Source organism: Homalodisca vitripennis, chromosome 2, assembly GCF_021130785.1.
Source record: "Homalodisca vitripennis isolate AUS2020 chromosome 2, UT_GWSS_2.1, whole genome shotgun sequence".
Taxonomy (NCBI): Eukaryota; Metazoa; Arthropoda; class Insecta; order Hemiptera; family Cicadellidae; genus Homalodisca; species Homalodisca vitripennis.
Genome location: NC_060208.1, coordinates 98604536 through 98623228, shown reverse-complemented (window position 1 = coordinate 98623228; position 18693 = coordinate 98604536). Strand labels below are relative to the sequence as shown.

At 33.2% G+C, this 18693-nt stretch overlaps 1 protein-coding gene across 1 annotated transcript; it reads right to left on the bottom strand.

Annotated features, from left to right (window-relative positions):
• Nucleotides 1-4431: 4431 nt before the first annotated feature.
• LOC124356311 lies at nt 4432-8967 on the bottom strand. The gene is made up of 3 exons (XM_046807498.1): nt 8836-8967; nt 6581-6769; nt 4432-5140 (listed from the first exon to the last, which is right to left on the bottom strand). Exons 1-3 carry the CDS (start codon nt 8906-8908, stop codon nt 4551-4553), a joined length of 852 nt encoding a protein of 283 aa, XP_046663454.1. The 5' UTR covers nt 8909-8967; the 3' UTR covers nt 4432-4550.
• Between the last annotated feature and the right edge of the window lie 9726 nt (nt 8968-18693).

Below are 18693 nucleotides of genomic sequence, written 5' to 3'. Positions count from 1 at the left end.
ATGTATATCTTGCAGTACAAGTCTAATGGGACATAGTCATGCTAATTAATTAATAATTAAACCTTTACTGTGAACATCATGTTGCGTCAACTATCTCGCGTTCTACTTGAGGCGCTTACGTTACTATTTCTTGTACCAATAAGCATGTTCATATGTTTATTTTTGATCATGACTAAAAGGTAATACAAATTAAGTTTTTTTCAACAGTGTAAACGGAAAGGAAATACATAAACCACGACAAAAACTTATGTAATAGGATGCAATGTGTAAATGAATTGAAAGTTAAAATACTGACACATTAGAATAATATAATTAATACATTCGCCAGGATTACGTGGTAAAAACGTGAGACTTATTCACTGAGAATAACATTGCGAAAAGAAAATAAGTAGGATTTTTATAACTTTATTAAAAAGAACACGAATTTTTACTTTTTAAATAATAATCTTTTTCTAGTACATGATTACATACTTTATTTTTACTACATACAATAATACATTATCTATTATTATTACAAATTTTATTACTTTAATATGAGTGAAGTTTATTTACATTTATTATTTAAATTATTATTACTATACTATAGTTAATTGTTTAAAATATTTAATTCAGTTGGTACAGAAGCTTGGTCGGGAGGTATTTTTTAAGACTGCTTTTATCGCTGAAACTGCCGATAGGATTACAAATGGCTTACAGAGCTGCGTACTGTACGGTGCATGTAGAATTGAGTATAATCTTGGCAGGGCTGCCTCAAGTTAGTACATTTTTTAGTTTACATCTCAACTATATATGTATTTGAAAAAGTTTCCTGACATTTTTACAATAATTATTATTAACATTTGAGCTAGCAGTCATTGTTTATATACAAAACAATATATCGAATACAATAAACTATAAAACTAGGTTTAATTTATTATTTTTGGAACTATAAAAGAAAATGGAGAAATATTAAGAGAAAAAAATTATTTAGTGTCAAATTACTGTTAAAACGTATTCACTATTATTTCAAAACGGTATAAGAGAAAATTATCTCTTTATACTATAAAATATAAGTTGTTTCATAGGGTATATACCTATTTTAAAAACAAATTTTATAAAAAAATAGCCTACTCTAATTTTATAAAACATGGCGTTTGTTGGCAAAAAGGTTCTTTGGAAGTAGTATTTTGTAAACCTAAATCTATTTAATTTAAATATATCTTACAATTACCTTTATTACTCCCAAGTAAAATTCTTTATTTATACTTAAGTTGAATGGGATGTTAAATCCCCCACCAATGTTAAACCCTCGCCATGTTAAATTTTTTATATTTAGGTACACGTTTTTTCAGGAAATATACGAGATATGGAGTTGAACTTTTATATCTGTACACTCCTACGTAATTTAAAATTACAGTACTAGAACTATTCTGTTTCTTTTTTAATGCTGAAAATCTTTTCAAATCTGTTATTTTTTACAATTGTTACATAAATTTTTTTCTCTGCAACAACACATTTAAATACAATAATTCTAGTACTGTTGCTTGGTATTATGGAGGTGTACATGCATAAAAATTTCATTTCTGTATCTTTTATAGTTCCTGAGAAAAGTGCACCTTTGTAAAAAAAGTTATCGGTAAACGAGCGACAAAGAAAATTACTCTACTTTAAAAAGTCCTGCACCATAATCTGGATCATCAGCATCCATTTCCTTGTTTTCTTGTAGCTTCCTCTCTTGGTTTGTCTATCTGATTTCAACGTTTCGTCTGTTGCATTTTCTGCTTTCTTCTGTATTTTCTGTATTTTGACCATGGTACGAAGCGCGCCGACCGACTTTTTAGAAATATGTAGTCCTAATTGATCAAACACCGTCAACTTACTGGAATAACAATCATTAAAGATTAGAACTGCATCATTGACACCAAGGTTCAAGGTATCCAACGTAACAAATGCGTTTTTTTTTATCTTTTGACGAAACTATGTTATTGAAACTTTTATTTCGGTTATGTGTTTGGCCACGAAGGCACATTTATTAAAGTTAAAATGAGTAAATATATTTTTCATGTATTATAGCTTCAGGAAGGCTTTATTTATGGCTGTAAGAATGCTTCAGTTCTTTTGATTTATTATAAACAAATCGAGAATCAGCTCTTTTGGGCATAGGTCATGCTGGAAGATTTCGTCGATTGAAAGCTTATGGAAATAAACGGCCCATATATTCTTTCTCATGACTTGGACTCCAGTGGCACCTGGCACAGAACTTCTTATGACTAATCCATAATAGGTCTGTAACTTGTCAATATCTAGTTTAGTGAGCCTATTTTTACCTCCAATCTTACGAATAGAACTCACAACACTAATTATAAATAAATTCAGAAATACTAATTTTGTTTTATATTGAGTAAAAGAAAACAAACAAATCAGAAAACAACCTTAGATGTCAGCAGTAGACAGTACTGGGTGTTTCTACCAACATAAAAGGATGGATATACACCAACAGTTTTGTGTTACAATACAAAATAAGGCTTACTGTGGCACTATCATAAAGCAAAAATTTCAGACATTCTGTTGTTATATTTAAAACGTATGTTTAGAGTCGTCATAGGAAGTTTCATTCTATACAACTAAATTAAAAACAGACAATCACCAAAAAATTATTTTTGACTCTTTCCACTCACCTTAAAGGACTAAATTGACGAATTTCGTTTTATTATAAGTATTTGATTTAACACTTACTAAACATTTCATAAATTTAAACTTAATTTATACTACTATTAACTAAGGATAATATTAATATATTAAATTAGTTTTGTAATTAGTTATTTATTATTAAGGATAATATCATGCGCACTATTTTTAATATATTGTATTAATAAATATAATATTAACTACGGATATTTAAATAATTGTAATTTTTAATGTAACTGAAACTTACCAGAATGGTTTGTTTCCTTTATTATGGAAAACGGTGGATAATTAAATGTTGCAACATTTATCAATTTATCTGGAATATTTAGCAGTTTATTATTTGTTTGACATGAATGCTCTCGTGGGCCACAAGAAAAAGGCGCATTGAAATGTGGCGATTTGAATAATACTTCTTCACTTTTCAAAGAAATATACAGAACTTGTACGTGATGTAGGGTAGCAAAACAACTCTCCACTAAAGCGACATCTGGTTTTAACTTTGAATTCACCACAATTAAGGTTAAATATTGTTTTGAAAACTCGATGTTTAATTTGAAAAAGATTTCACAAACGTCGATTTCATTCACGTCTAAAGCCACAAAACAGTTAACTTGATTCGGAAAGGATGCTGGACTGGTGTGAATGGACACGGCCTTGTTTTCATCCCTGCACTGTTCTAATATCACGTCTAATAACTCGTGGGAGTTGATGGTAGTCGAGATAATTGCAGAATGAGAAGGTTCTAGTAAAGGGAACAATGTATCTTCTAGGAACCGTGCATCAATGTCGCTGCTCATGAACGCATTTAAGTTTTTAAATAGGAATTCCTTGGGAAATATAACTACGAGAATAATAATTGTAATAGGGAAGGACGTCATTAGTTTAAGCTAATATTAGCTGCACAATTTCAAAAAGTAAAGTTAAAATTATCGGGAGGACCGCATAACTCTCGCACGTCACACATATGTTTGTAACAGATCAACAGATCAGGACGAGTATTGTAAGTGCACTGGACGTAGTAATAGCTGAACTGTAATGTTTTAGAACATGATCAAGGTAGCAATCAGCTGACGTGGCACGTGACATGGATTGTCACACTTACGTACATTACCAGCCATTATTATTTATTCAATTACTGGTCGTGCCAACGCTCTATCTATCAAGGATCAAAATGTTGTAAACATATGCTCTCTTGTTTAACTTTAATGTTATTGGTTTATTACTGTTGGTGGGTCTTCTTTTTATCCCAGTCAATTATTATGATATCATTCACGATGAGTAATCTCAGAGTTGATTTAGTAAGTTACATTAAGTAATTGGGAATCAATTTTACGATTCTTTACATAATAGGAAATTATACTCGTAATTATTTCGTTTTCTTTATTGAATGTTTTGAGTCAGAGGGCAAACCAGAAATTTGTCAGATTATGCACTATTTAAGATCAAGACATATATGTAAAACATTAAAGTTTAGATATATGATGCTGTCACCACCAAAAATCTATAGAACCAGTTGAATTGAAGTTTTGTGTGAAGTTAGTTTAAACACTGTAATAACATGTAGGTCTTATTTTAATTTAGAATTTTATTCATATAGAGCCCAATCTCACTGATATTTAAATGTCCCATAATATATATATATATATATATATATATATATATATATATATCTCTAATTTATTTATATTTATTATTTTATAGTGAATGATTATATAGTGCTCATACAAACACTTTAACGGTATAAAATCTGTAGTAACAATAAAATCAGTTTCAAAATTTTACTTCATCAATTTAATTATTTATCTTAACAGTTATAAAAGAACAACAGGAAATTTAATCTTATATTTCAATATTCTCCCTCTTTAAAGTAAAAATGTACTATTCTACTTTACTTTTAAGTATTTAGTAACCAGTTTTCCCAACACAAGACAAAGTTTGGAGGTTCCCTTTGTTGTTCCTTCTTCTGCCTTGATCTGGTCGAACAGAACGTCACTGTCTGAAGGCGTATCCTTCTCAAGATTGTCCTCTTTGGTCTTATTTACCTTCTTATGTAGTTTTTGAGTCGTCAGAAGTATGCTGCTTTCGAGAATGCTGGTGTGGGCCTCGTTGAGCAACTTCATGACTTGGCTTTTGTTAATAACAAGCTCTCGAGACTCCTCGGCACTAACCAAATCCGTAGTTGTACTTAGTGAAGAATTCCTCGCAAAACCTTCTTCATCTTCAGATCTCATAGTCTCTGTAGACCCGTCAATCTGCCCCGAGCCTTCTAAATTATTGCCATCATAGACACCTTCTTTCTCCTCCATGGACTTTACAGAGTCTGAAGAAAGGATGGCGTTTACGACTTTTCGGCAATCCTCATGTAAAACGGCCTTTTTGTGGGATTTTTGTGACTTTTTAGCAGATCCTATAAGGGCTTCTTGGCTTGGATATATAGATGACCACAGCAGCAACTCCTCTGACGAATGACTGACTGAAAATAATTTTAAAGTTTTGAATTTATTTTATTTTTTTAACTTATGATAGATTATGTTACAAACCTTTTGTTATTAATCTACAGGGTGTCCAAAAAGTACTCTATCAAACACCATTGTCCTATCTTGCTTAGTTTACTGTCACTCTTATTGTTGTGTTTTTTTAGCAAAAAAATTTTGAAAAGCTTAAAATATGATCTCTGAGGTGTGCTCATGCCATTGCTGTATCATGCTAATAACATATTCAATGAGATTGTGTCTTATTGTAAACATCAGCGAAGGTAGTACTGATATTTGAACATAATTATACAGGGTGATTCAAAACTAAACGGCAATCTCTCGGGAGCTTATTCTATAGCTAAAAGCAAGTAAAAAAGTTCATATAACCATATGCCCAGAAACGCTTCGTTAGCGAGTTACGCCTAGCGAAAGATTTCGCCCGGATTTCAGAACCCTTGGTGAAGTCAGGCCGTATAAAAAAGGTAAAGGTAGTTACAAAGATACAAATACGATTGTTTTTTATGTTTTTATATCTGACAAATTTATTAAAATTCGTCCCAGAGCTGTAAATGCAATACTTTCAGAAATATCTTACGTAAAACACAAGAATTGGTGCAAAGAAATAACACATTTTTATACGGCCTGACTTCACCAAGGGTTCTGAAATCCGGGCGAAATCTTTCGCTAGGCGTAACTCGCTAACGAAGCGTTTCCGGGCGTATGGTTATATGAACTTTTTTTACTTGTTTTTAGCTATAGAATAAGCTCCCGAGAGATTGCCGTTTAGTTTTGAATCACCCTGTATATGTTTTATCAAAGAACGAGACCTCTGTGGATAATTTGAACAATTATAAGTTTCACACAAGTACACTGTTAGGATTTTCGATTATAACAAGGATGGTGATCAAAATTGTTGATGCATTTGTTATTTATAATAATGTTTTATAATGCCTTTCTATGCTTAATTCTTTTCCGATGTACATGTATACTTTTGTTATTTAAAAACGAGATCAGACATAGGACACCAGTATTACATAAGTAAGGTTAGTCTGTTCATTTCTTAGATACTTTTTTTTCTACTTTATAAAAATAGTTAATAGTTAATATGAGTTAATAGTTAATGAGTTAATAGTTAATAACTCAACAAATTCACTTACTAATATACTTATTGAATCACTAATATCTACACAAGAATTTTGAAGCGAAAAGGCTCTGCCCATTTGAAAAGTCCGTATCTGAGAAAATAGAATAACTTTTCTAAACTGAATAACATTTCATTTTAAGTTGGTTCAGTTGTAATGTTTGTTCTCTTTACATTTAAAGTTATATATTTTTTGTTAAACCCGAAAATTTAGTTCAAATATTCAAATTAAATAGTACTAATTTTAATTACATGAGATTACAAGTTTCGCCTATAGAATAGTATAGTATACCCTTACTCTCAGCTACCTTCCTCGTCTTTCGCGATACTCGATCTGTCGAATCGTTTTCCTTAGAACGAGTGCTGCTAGAAGTTCCGACATCGGTGGAATGTTTCATTCTCCCCACTAAAACCTCCTGGTGACTTCCTCCGACCCATCCTTCGGTTCCACCGTCCTCTCCTTCGTCTGTTACAAAGTCAGGCACTTCTGCAAAACACATTTACCGTCATTAACAGCGTTTATCCGTCGAAGACTTGTTGTGGATGGATATGATGCTGTAGGTAATAATGTTATAGGATATGTGGCTCCACTACACGTATTATATTTATAAAAAATACCAACGTTCTTGAACAAGGAATTGAAAGATCGTTCCTGAATAATATCATTTTCAGGTCCTTGAGCTCTTGGCTCACCAATGTTCCAATGGTTATAACTTGTACAGGCTCCGTACCGCATTGGGTTGTTGTGACAATCCTATTACCAGTAAGTCCAGGTATAGCTTACATAGCGGTCCTGTAGCCCTCCGTTTAGGAAATGAACAGGACGGAATTTGTCGCAGCTTCGTGTGGACTTGAATAGACTTGTGGGTGTATTTGTATTGTGACGGTTATTATAAGGTGAATGTCCCATACCACTCAGAAACAAATGGACTCCTAGAACGACGTGTTTGCATATTTAAGAACAGATCCATCGCTTGAACACCGGAAGGTGTTTGCTCCGCTCTAGGTTTGAAGCAAGTAGTGTTAGCTATAGGAATAATCTGCATAAAACAACGGGAAATCTGCCACCTGTATTATTATTAGGAAGAGAAATTCTCACTACACTTGATAAGTTACGCCCTGGTGTTAGGGAAGAATGGAAAATAAAGGGTGGCGTCAGATCATGTATCATGATGGAAAATCAAAACACAGTGACTTCCGGGAGAAGAAGTATGGGTAAGAAGTGAGATAGAGAAAGGATGGAAACCAGGAATAGTATGCGAAAAACCGGTGAACATGCATAAATAGCGTTGGTTGGCGAAACAGTACAGGGAAAGCACAGCGATCAGTTTAGAGCAAGAGAGGGTGTAATTCTGGAGGGTGGTGGTTCCTGACGACCACAGTTAAGGATAATCTTTTGTTTGTAATTCCTAATGATCATTTACCTAAAGTTAGTTTACCATACATTTGATAAACATATCCTGATAGGGAGAATGTAGGATTTATGTGGAATTGGGTACTTTGGGATTATACCGACCACACCCAGAAATGAATCGTTATTTGACATTTTGCTTCTACTGATTACTAGATTAGCGTAGAACAATATTTCGTCAATATAAAACAGGAATTGTCTTATCGCAAACCCCTCCCCATCCTCAGACAGAGGTCAAAGTCGAGCGGTCTAGTAGATAACGTGATTGCAGAGTCTCGCCGCCCATTCAGCTTGTGCGTCGTTTTGTTGTACTTCCGTGTTTTACCCCTACATTTCTCCAAACACAAAAATTTAACAAAAACAAACATTACCAAACAAAAACTAAACTCTTTATTGAAAAAGCACACAAAACTTGTTTTTATTCTTGATCACACTCCGCCACCCAAAATGCGAATGCCTCCGGCCTCTCGGTGCTGCCGAAGCCCGCTCTGATGTCAACGAAAGAAAAACATCCCTCGAGATAGTACCTATCAGTAAAATATCAAATTCTAGAGGGGCTGATCAGAAATATAAATTGAATTGTAATGGAAAGGCAATTATGTACCGTGCAAAAAACTTAAATAATCATGTGATGCCGCGCGGCCTGCCGTAATCGGGATTCTCGAGAAAGATAAGATAACAGCAACAACAATACCGATCACAATACCTGGAAATGCTTGTTGATTGATGGAATGTTAGTTCTGTTACTCAACTACATCGTTTTATAACGTTCTAAGTTCATTGAAAATGGTTTAAGCGTTGGGGGCATATAACGGAATCTGACCCCATTGATAACCGTTGTAATTTTGTAAGTAAAGAGTTGTTTTTTCGTTGTTTCATGTTTGTTTCTATAAATTTATATTTTTGTGTTCTTCATACTGGTGTGGTCGGTATAATCCCAAAGTACCTGGAATTGTTTTAATTAATGTCATATGATTTTCTGTTCTTTGATGACACGGTTTTATTTTAAAACAGTTAAACATAAATCCTAACTATAATAACATTTTATATTCAACAAACAACGAGTAAATTTATAGGTTAAGTGGTACGTTTTAATTGAATTGTCTGAAACTGTAACATATTACGAAATACAACCGTGTTACCTTTAAAAATACACATCAAAACATCTTCCTTACAAACGTTACTGGTTGATTTGTCTGAATTATTTGATTTCATTTTATCAAATAAACACTATCTTATTACCAACGTGGTTCAACTTCTCAGACTCACATCTGTAAAACAGCAGTTTCAATAGTTTAGAAGTTAATATTTATACGACGAAGCCACACGTGTTTTGTCGTCTAATTTAAAATACTTCATCGATTAATTTACTCGATGCTGTTTTATTTTATACAAGGACATTTTATACAAGGACAATTTGTCCTTGTATAAAGTAGATACATTTTCATAATGTAATTTGTGTTCCGTAACCTACGATATTGCACGTGGTTTCAAAATTTAAGTCCGTAGTGAAAGCACTCATATTGCATTATCATATAACCTTATGGTATTTTTCAAACGGAATTAGATACTTAACAGTTTATATCGTATTTCAGTAGTCATAGTTAAGTAGACCAGAGGCTACGTAAATTTCAACTGGCTTTTGTATTAGGTTTTGCACGTGTAGAGGTGTTTCTGGTTCTAATGAATTATATTTGCGACGAGAAAGTTGAGTTTGGCTTGTTTTCCCAAATTGAAAATTCATATTATAATGTGTAGATCTCGTAAACCAACTTCGATCAAAAAGTGTCTGCTTCGAACTCTTGTAATATACTTATGGTCTAAGATATTTTTGGTCCTGTTATTTACTTTGCTGTTTTGTCTCAATCAAGAAAATATACTCATACGTTGGTTTAAGAAGAACGCTTTGATGAAAAAGCGTTTACTTCCTTGTAATAGCCTGTATTATACTTTCGGTTTATAGGAGAAGAGTTTAGAGCTACTTGCTAAGTTTATGCAACATTTCAAATTAATCATTTATAATATGATTTCTATGAAAAATCTTGTTGTTTTCGAGACTATAATCTGGAAAATAATGGCTCGTTGAGCAATGTCAATAATTGTCAATGTCAATGTCAATTGACAATTCCTTTGTTTTTCTCAAGTCTCTGTAAAAATGTCATATCGCAATATCAAGGCAGTTTTGAGTACCTTATGTGTAAAAATTGGCGGTTTTTTTATAAAGATGTTTAACGTAACAGCGTTTAAATTGTATTTCCTACAAAGAAAAAAAGGGAGAAAAAATTAATAGAATGGAAAGTCGTTGCAAAGATTTGATTTACTCTTGAGTTGTAGTACTAACCCGAGCTAATTGTATAGATCATACTAAATTCTTTCGGATATAACTAAGAAAACTTAGTCTGTGAATGTAATAAAACATTTTCAATAAATTACATTTAATATTAATAAATAAGACATTGTAGATAAATCATGCTAACGGAACGTTGTAGTAACTTAACAACAAGAACGGGCAAGAATACAAATAATGAATAACCACATACATTTATTTCGACAGTTGTTATTTTAATATTAATACTGCAATATAAACTCTGTCAGTCAGAAATGAAGTACAATGACTTGATAGATTAGATTCCAATACATCTATAGATACCAGTTCATGTTTATTATATAGATTATTATAGTCCTTCTTTTCAGCGCCCTTTACCGAAGAAAATGTATGAATCTTGGCCCCGGTCATCATATGTGAGTTATGTAAGTAATGGATTATATGGTTTAAACTCGTCACTGTGCAATATGAAGAAAAAATTAGATAGTAACTCTTTATCTTTTGAATATTCATTACACTACTAATCAAACACTATACTTAATATTTTCTGAAATTTCAATACAAACACATGTTTTGCCTCTTTAGTGAAGTTCAGCTGAAAGTGACAATAGTGTCAGTTATTGTGGTTTATGTTTCAACAATTTCAAATTCAAAAATACTTAGGAAACTTTTCTGATTTTCCTTCTTTCTCGGACTTCAACGAATATCAATATATAGAATTTAGAGCAAATACTCGAGTTTAGCGTTTAGCCACCAAACATCCACCAGTTCATGTTTCTTATATAGATTATTACAGTAAAAACCTTGTTTTAAAGTAATTAAAATTTGATAAAATTGGCATTTGCTGCGTTTATATTTTATAATTCCTATTTTGTGTCTATAATAAATTTCAAGAAAATATGTTCCGAGACATAGTGATCTGTTTAACAAGGATTGTGGTAAATTGGATAGAATTTACAAAGAGGTTTCTTCAATTTTGTAAACATATTCCTCCTTAATGTACCGATACATTGATAGAATATGTGATTAGTTGATGCTAATTCAACACCTTTATATTTAGAATAGTTAGGACTATCTATTAGATTATGTAGTTTTGACTATCGTTGTTTAAAATTATATATGACAATGATTCTTCAAGTAAATATTATTATGCACATCTATCATGATTATATCTTAATGCAAACTTGTATACATTTAAGTAAAATAGGCCAATAACATTAATTTGGTAATTAAACATAAATGTACTACCAAGACATAAAAATCTGGTCTCTTGGTAAACAGCCACGATTTTCCACTATTAGGTCACATCAAAGAGAACATAGTAATATTTACTAACACATGGCGCACAATATTCAAACTTATTTGTGATTACGAGTTGAAAACATGAAAACATTTTGATAAATCGGAGTTGCTTATTTCATACTTTAAACAATTTTGAACAATAAAGTATGGATAAAACGTATCCTTAATGTTAAGAATGTTTACCGTGATGTTATCATTAGAGATCATCCAATAACGGATAGACATCAAGTGGTTGTACATTGTTTATTTCCACATGTCATGGCTGATATCCGTTTTATTTTAATTGAATAAATACATTAGTCTATTAGAGGAAATCAGCTATGTACAGTGTATACAAGGAATATATGTGTATGTAATGATTATTGTGAATATACATTATATATAAAATGGATACTCGTGCTATGTGGGGTGGCAATTAAGGAATAAATAGTAATAGCGTTCCTAAATTCATGCAAAGTGCAATTTAAAAGTGATTTGCACATTTTTCACGAACTTCACCGTAATGGTATGTTAAGTTATTGATAGCGACACAATACTGAGGTTTCACTTTATACATAAATGATACCCAGTAGTACCTCGCCCAGTCATGGCCGAGAGACAGGATCGTGGTTTCCTCCTTTACAATCTGAAATTGATGAGGACTATTTGTTTGTGGCCTTTAGAAACGAAATCAGCCAAAGTTCTTTACTTGAACACCATCTACACCGCGTTCATAATAGTCTCTCATGCTCTGGTATCCATCGGACAAACCATAGAGATCTTTATCTCGCCCAACATTTCCTCCATGGCATCAGTGGTAGACTTGGCAACACTGACTGGATCTGCTCTCTTCAAGATGGTGTACATGATCTGGTACAGGGCAGACTTCCAGAAACTGGTCGATAAGATAGACTCCAGTTTCGTGGAAAGCGACTCTCCTGCGGATACTGTCCGGATGTCTGATTGGTTGAAGAATTACAAAATCATCATCAATGTCTACGTGGCGATGGCTATGGTAGCCCTCATGCCTGTTGGATTCACGCCTTATCTTTCGTCAAATTATTCCTTCTTGGATAACTTCCTCATAATAAAAGGTATGCAACCGGGGGTGTTGGAGAATAAAGGCTTTAATACAACCTTACTACCACCTCGTTATTCTCCCCGTGAGCTATCCTCTAACATGACTCTCATCGGAATTGTGAACCAAGATTTTGAGGAAAAACTCATTAGTTCAAAACCACTAAAATCTCGAAAATTTCCATTCAACTGTTGGTTTCCCTATGATTTGACTTGGTCACCCATGTACGAGATTATTTATTTGATAGAACTGGTTCCGGTGTTTGGTTGTGGCTACATCTACATTGTGAGTGATGCATTTTTCTTTATGGTTATTTATCTTGTATGCGGACAGCTGGAGATCTTGAAAGCCTCTCTCAGGGGCCTGCACGACAAGCAAACAAGTTTGACGGCACGTAAAGAAGCTCGAAGTTTAACCAATATGAACCAACCGGACCGTAAGTATCAATATATAAATAGATACAAACTCTGAACAAGCATAGGGACTTAATGTTCGCTAAATTATTGTTTTTCGCTTGAATTCTTAAATCTTTACCTAGGAAATGTAGCAAAATATAAAATTGTACAAAATTTTTTTATTTGGAAACAAATAATTAACTAACATTTGTTAAAATGTCAAAACTTGTATTTACCTTTTATAAGTTATGTTATCAGGCGTTTGATCTTTTGTAAGTTTTTTTAGACAGTGTTCAATTTGTTACTGTATACACAACAAAATGTTAACATAGCGAATTATTGTACGAATAATTGCAGTTTTCTTTAAACTAATATATATATATATATATACATACATGTGTGTGTGTGTGTGTGTGTGTGTGTGTGTGTGATGCAATGTTTATTTAAATTAATTCGGCTATTGCCATTTATTAATTTATATAAATAAAAATCGTTTGACAGGTATTTGGTCTTCTAATCATATGTTTGTTTGGTTATTTAAACGCATATGTGACAGATACGGCCAAATACAAAATAATCGAATCGTAAAAAGTAAGGGCTCAGTGGTGTAATAATACCACGTTCACCCGGCAACTGAGAGATCCGGATTCGAGTCTCGGCGGAGCAAGTACTTTTTATCATTTTATGTTTATTGAAGTTTTATATATATATATATATAAAACTTTATAGAACACCTTAGATGGAATACAACTATTTTAGACAGAAAAACGATTTGATATATGGAAATAGTATAACTTATTTTCATCTTATTCTTACTTGAAAATATTTCTATTGTTTTTTGAAGTTTTGGTAATTGTTCTAATATTTTCTACATAATACTAGTAAGGAAAACTGTTGTATGTAATTTACTGTAGTATTGTTTAAGATAAGGCTTCAGCAAAAATTTGGCATTTAAAGAACTATGAACTTGAACTATGAAATCTGACTTGAATTTGGGAGTTCAATATTAACAGTATTCTGTTCCAAACAACATATATGTAATAAAGATAAGCGAAGCAGACGCACTTCTTTATATATAATTATTGTAAAGTACTTTCAATTTATATCAAAATCTGCGTGAAAGTTAATATGGTCAAATCTTTCCAAATGTGTAATATTTTGCAAAATCAACCCAGGCTATAACAGAAGTATATAATTTTTTAATTTTTAGAATATTCTTTTTCATAAAGAAGGAATTTTTCGGCCACATGTATTGCAAACCTATTTTTTACAGAAAAACATGCCAATATATTACGGAATGTTTGTTCCAAGGAGAAAGAAATTCAAAGACAATTGGACGAAGCTATAATAAAATGCATAGATTTTCATAATGATATTCTTTGGTGAGTATCCAACACTACCTTTGAAAATATAAAATTAGAAATATTAATTGATATATTTGAGCATATATACAAGGTTTTACAATAAGAAAATAAACATTTTTGTTCTGTTCAGATCTTTTTTAGACAGCCCTCACGATGATTCATTGACCGGTTTCGTCTATGGTTCTTTTTCCTGTGAGTGTTATGGAGGTGGCCCGTATCGTGCGGGATCTGAGGCCGGAAAAATCTAGTGACACCAATGGCATGCTTGTGTGGTTGTTCAAGGGGTGCTTCAAATCTCTCATTTGCTCAAGGCGTATTCCCGTCCGCATTGAATATTGCCAAAGTCATTCCAATTTTCAAAAAGGACGATCCTTGCACTATATTTTTACCTTTTATATGTTATGTTATCTGGTGTTTGTTCTTTTGTTAGTTTTTTTAGACAGTGTTCAATTTGTTACTGTATACACAATTGTTAACATTACGAAATATTGTACGAATAATTGGTTTTCTATCCTCCCAGTTTTCAGCAAAATTTTCGAAAAAGCTTTGATCAAACAATTTGAACAATTTCTTGATCGTCACCAGATTCCGAATTCCCAAACAATTTGGGTTCAGGAAAAACAAGTTGACAATCGATGCCGAACGAATCTCTTTACAATGTTGTCGAGGGCCTAGATAGGCGAGAGTAGGTGCTATTATCCCTCGACCTCTCTAAAGCTGTTGATTATTTGCATCGTGTGACACTATTGCACCAGTTGTGGTCAAGTGATATTCGGGGACTGCCGCACGATTGGATCTCGTCTTATTTGAAAGATAGAGAGCAGTGCGTGCAGATTGCGAATGTCTTGCCAAGCGAAGTCAAAATGCCCTACGTTGTCCCACAGGGATTAATATTGGGGCTAGTTCTTTTTAAATTTATGTCAACAGATTGAACTCAGCGATCCAGAATGGTAAAATGATGCAATATGCTGATGATACGACTCTCTCCACCAGGTCAAAATAAAAAAAAACTGACTTGAAGTGGAATCATTCATTGAATTGAATTCATGCATCGAATATTTCTCCAGAATCAATTTGAAAACAAACAGTTCAAAATCAAACATCATAATTTTTTGCCTTCGGCAACAACAAGACCAAGAACTTCGCCCCCGGTGATGGTGGACGATTTCCTTCTAGGAGTAGCAGACTCCATTAAGTTCCTTGGAATGTACCTAGATCGGGGGCTGACATGGGACGATCACATTGAAAACGATTGCTCTAAGGTTGCTTCGGGAATGTATTTCCTGCGCAATCTTGCACAATTTTGTTCGGTATATATATTAAAAATGGCCTATTTCGGTCTGACACATCCACATTTGACATATCGCTTGAGATTGTGGGGAGGCCATACAGATTTGAAAGAGTTTTCAGATCTCAAAAGAAAGCCGTAAGAATTCTTTCAAAATTAAACCCCAAACTTGTTTTATGTCAAAGGCATTTTACTCGACTAATGACTTCATGATGGGCCGCTAGGATGGAAACTTTTAAAATTAACAACAATCACGAAACCCCGGTTCTGATACATACAAGAATTGCACAGCATTTGATGTATTAACCTTCATGACATAATTTATCTGATGTACTTCATATAGTTAAGATGAAGCATGCCATGCAATATTGTAATTGTTTCACGCTAACGAATATTAATTATTATTGTTTGCTGTTAGAAATAATAATGACAAGCAGGTACTATTATTGTTATTCCTCCTAAGTCTTTTAATTTAATTAAATTACAAAAGATTAACATTCATTATAATAAGTTATTAACAAAGAAGGTCATATATCTTTTGGTTTTTTTGATAGAACTGAATGATATATAAATTTATTTGTATGCTTGTGGGATATTATTATAGGATTTACAAAAACATTCAAATATGGTTTCTATTATGATTACAAGAAAAATTGCTATTCTGAATAAATAATTTATGAATTTTTCTATCGTATCGAATAGAGCAACCTCAGCGGCAACGTCAGTCAAAATTAAATCACGTTTAAAAAAAGGTTTAAATTTAATTGTTTTTATTACCATATTTTAGGATATTCCTTCCTCTAATTTTAAATTTTGAGTTCAGCCCGTAAATAAAGTTTATGAACCTTTCTTGAGTGCTTTCAAGCTATCATCTTTTTTTGAACGAAATTTAATTTTGATTAATACACATTTTTTATTGAAACTATATAACTATATAAACGCAATGTTTTATGTTTGAAACTAGATTTTTATACCTCTTTCATAATACGATATCACTAAATACAATATCTCTGTAAAGTTTGCTCTATAAAGTGTAAAGTTAACTTTTTATTTTAAAACAATTTATTTGAACTCTAGTGTTGAATTTTATTTTTGCAGGGTTATTCACAATCTAGACTTGCTCCTTCGCTCTATGATTGTAGTTGATTTCCTACATGCCGTTATTTCTCTTAGTTTTGCCATGCTGCAAACAATAGTAAGTACAATAACATTTTCCAATACCAAAACTAGTTTTGTAACTATAAATAAAATATATATATAAATGTATAAAGTCTTTTCATAGAGAGTGGTGAATTTGCATATTCGAGCTAATTAACTAATTTTTGTCAGAATGGTGACTATAATAAAATGTTTCAAAGTAGATCATAAATAGCAGTTAAGAAATCAGTTTTTATGGACGATTTAATAACACTCTACTTAATCCCTCTAATCTTGTTCCAGGATAGGCACCAATGATTATTAATTTATTAGCGTGTGAAAATGCCGCAAACACAGAAAATAAAGTATACATAAGTTTCACTGGAACACGCAATCTTCACAGTGCGATCTGACGGCCAGACCTAGAACTAATATTTCCCACCTGTTAAACTGAACTAACCCTATTAAAACTGTTAAACAGGAACAGCGCGTCAAATAATATTGATGAAAGAAGAACTAGGTGAACGTAAGACGTCGCAGTTTTTGTGTCATGATCTACAGCTTGGTAATGGTCCTGTAAAGAACGATCTTTTACGAGCCATTTGGTGTCAACGCCTACCGAGAAGCTATTTTCAAACTCAATCTGATACTGTTCTGATCTTTCAGATCTATACCCTAGAAATTTTAACAAATATTGCAGACAGAGTATTTAGAAGTTCTTCCAGCTTCACTCCCTATTGTCAATGCAATGTCGACCCCTTTTTTACTCGATACGTTCACTTCTGTAATCAAAAAATGTCTGGTTTAAAGGCAAACATTCAAAACTCTCATCTAAAGAACAGATCACGTTGCCATGAACGCTCACAGTCTGTAAAATCTAAAAATACTAACCCATCGCGCTTATCATCTGACCCTTCCATGTGCTGGTACCGTCAACGGTACGTTGAAAAAGCCCACAAATTTACTTTCCTCTGCTCTTATTCCTCAAAATACTTCCCCACCAGACGGTTCGGCGTCAACTGGCTGCTCTCAAAAGTAGATGACGCCCCCTCATCACACATCAGCAAAGAAGAAATTCAGTAATTCTCGTAGATAGAGGTTCTGATATCTGTTGCTTTTCTGAAAATCCACTCAAAACTAAAAATCCTCAAACTTCCATTGAATATAGCTGCAGACGGCTATCATATTCATATTTACGGCCAACTCAAACTCTCTCTCCATCTAAGGCTTGCACCGAGACTCACCTGGAATTTTGTTGGAGCAGACGTAAGTCTGCCTATAATTGGCTCTGATTTCCTAGCATCCTTCAGTCTCCTTTCTGACTGTCACAATCAGAAATTCATTGACAACAAAGCATGCCTTTCTGCTTCATGTCCAGCCTGTGCTTGAACTAGTCTCATATCGAACAGGTGTTTGATTCCACATACTCCCTGAATTTCCATATCTGACTCGTCCTGCAGAAGCTCCTTGTCAAATTCGTGATTCGACACTTCAGTTGATAGAGACAACACCTAAACTCGAATTACTTTTCGCTCTCACCGCTTAGGTCTTCAGGTTACCAAGAAGAAATTTGACACTATGCTAAAAGAAGTAACACGCCACTCAAACAGCCTATGATCATCTCCATTGCACATAGTTCCAAAGACACCTGTTGGTTGGAAACGATGTGGTGATTACCGTGCCTTAAACGCTCGGACGATTCCTGGCAAATACCCAATCCCCACATACATGACTTTTCTCACCGACTTCGTGGCTGCACCATATTCTCCGTCTTTGACCTCCTAAAAACATGAACTCATATACCAGTAAATTATGAAAACGTCCCAAAAACAGTAATCACTCCTTTCGGCCAATCTGAATTTGGCCGGAATTTCTATGCATGCGAAACGTTTCATCGACGTAGTGACACACGAAATTGGTTTCTGTTTTCCGTGTGTCGACGACATCATCGTTTTTCTAAGGACGATGCTGAGCATGAAGAACACCTTCGTGCACTATTCAAACGCTTTATTGGACATGGGATCTCGGTCAACACTAAACAGTCAATTATATTATCTATTTTAATATCAAATAACTTATTTTCGTATAATTTGATTTTCTCTTTATAATTGATTATAATTTAATAACAAAG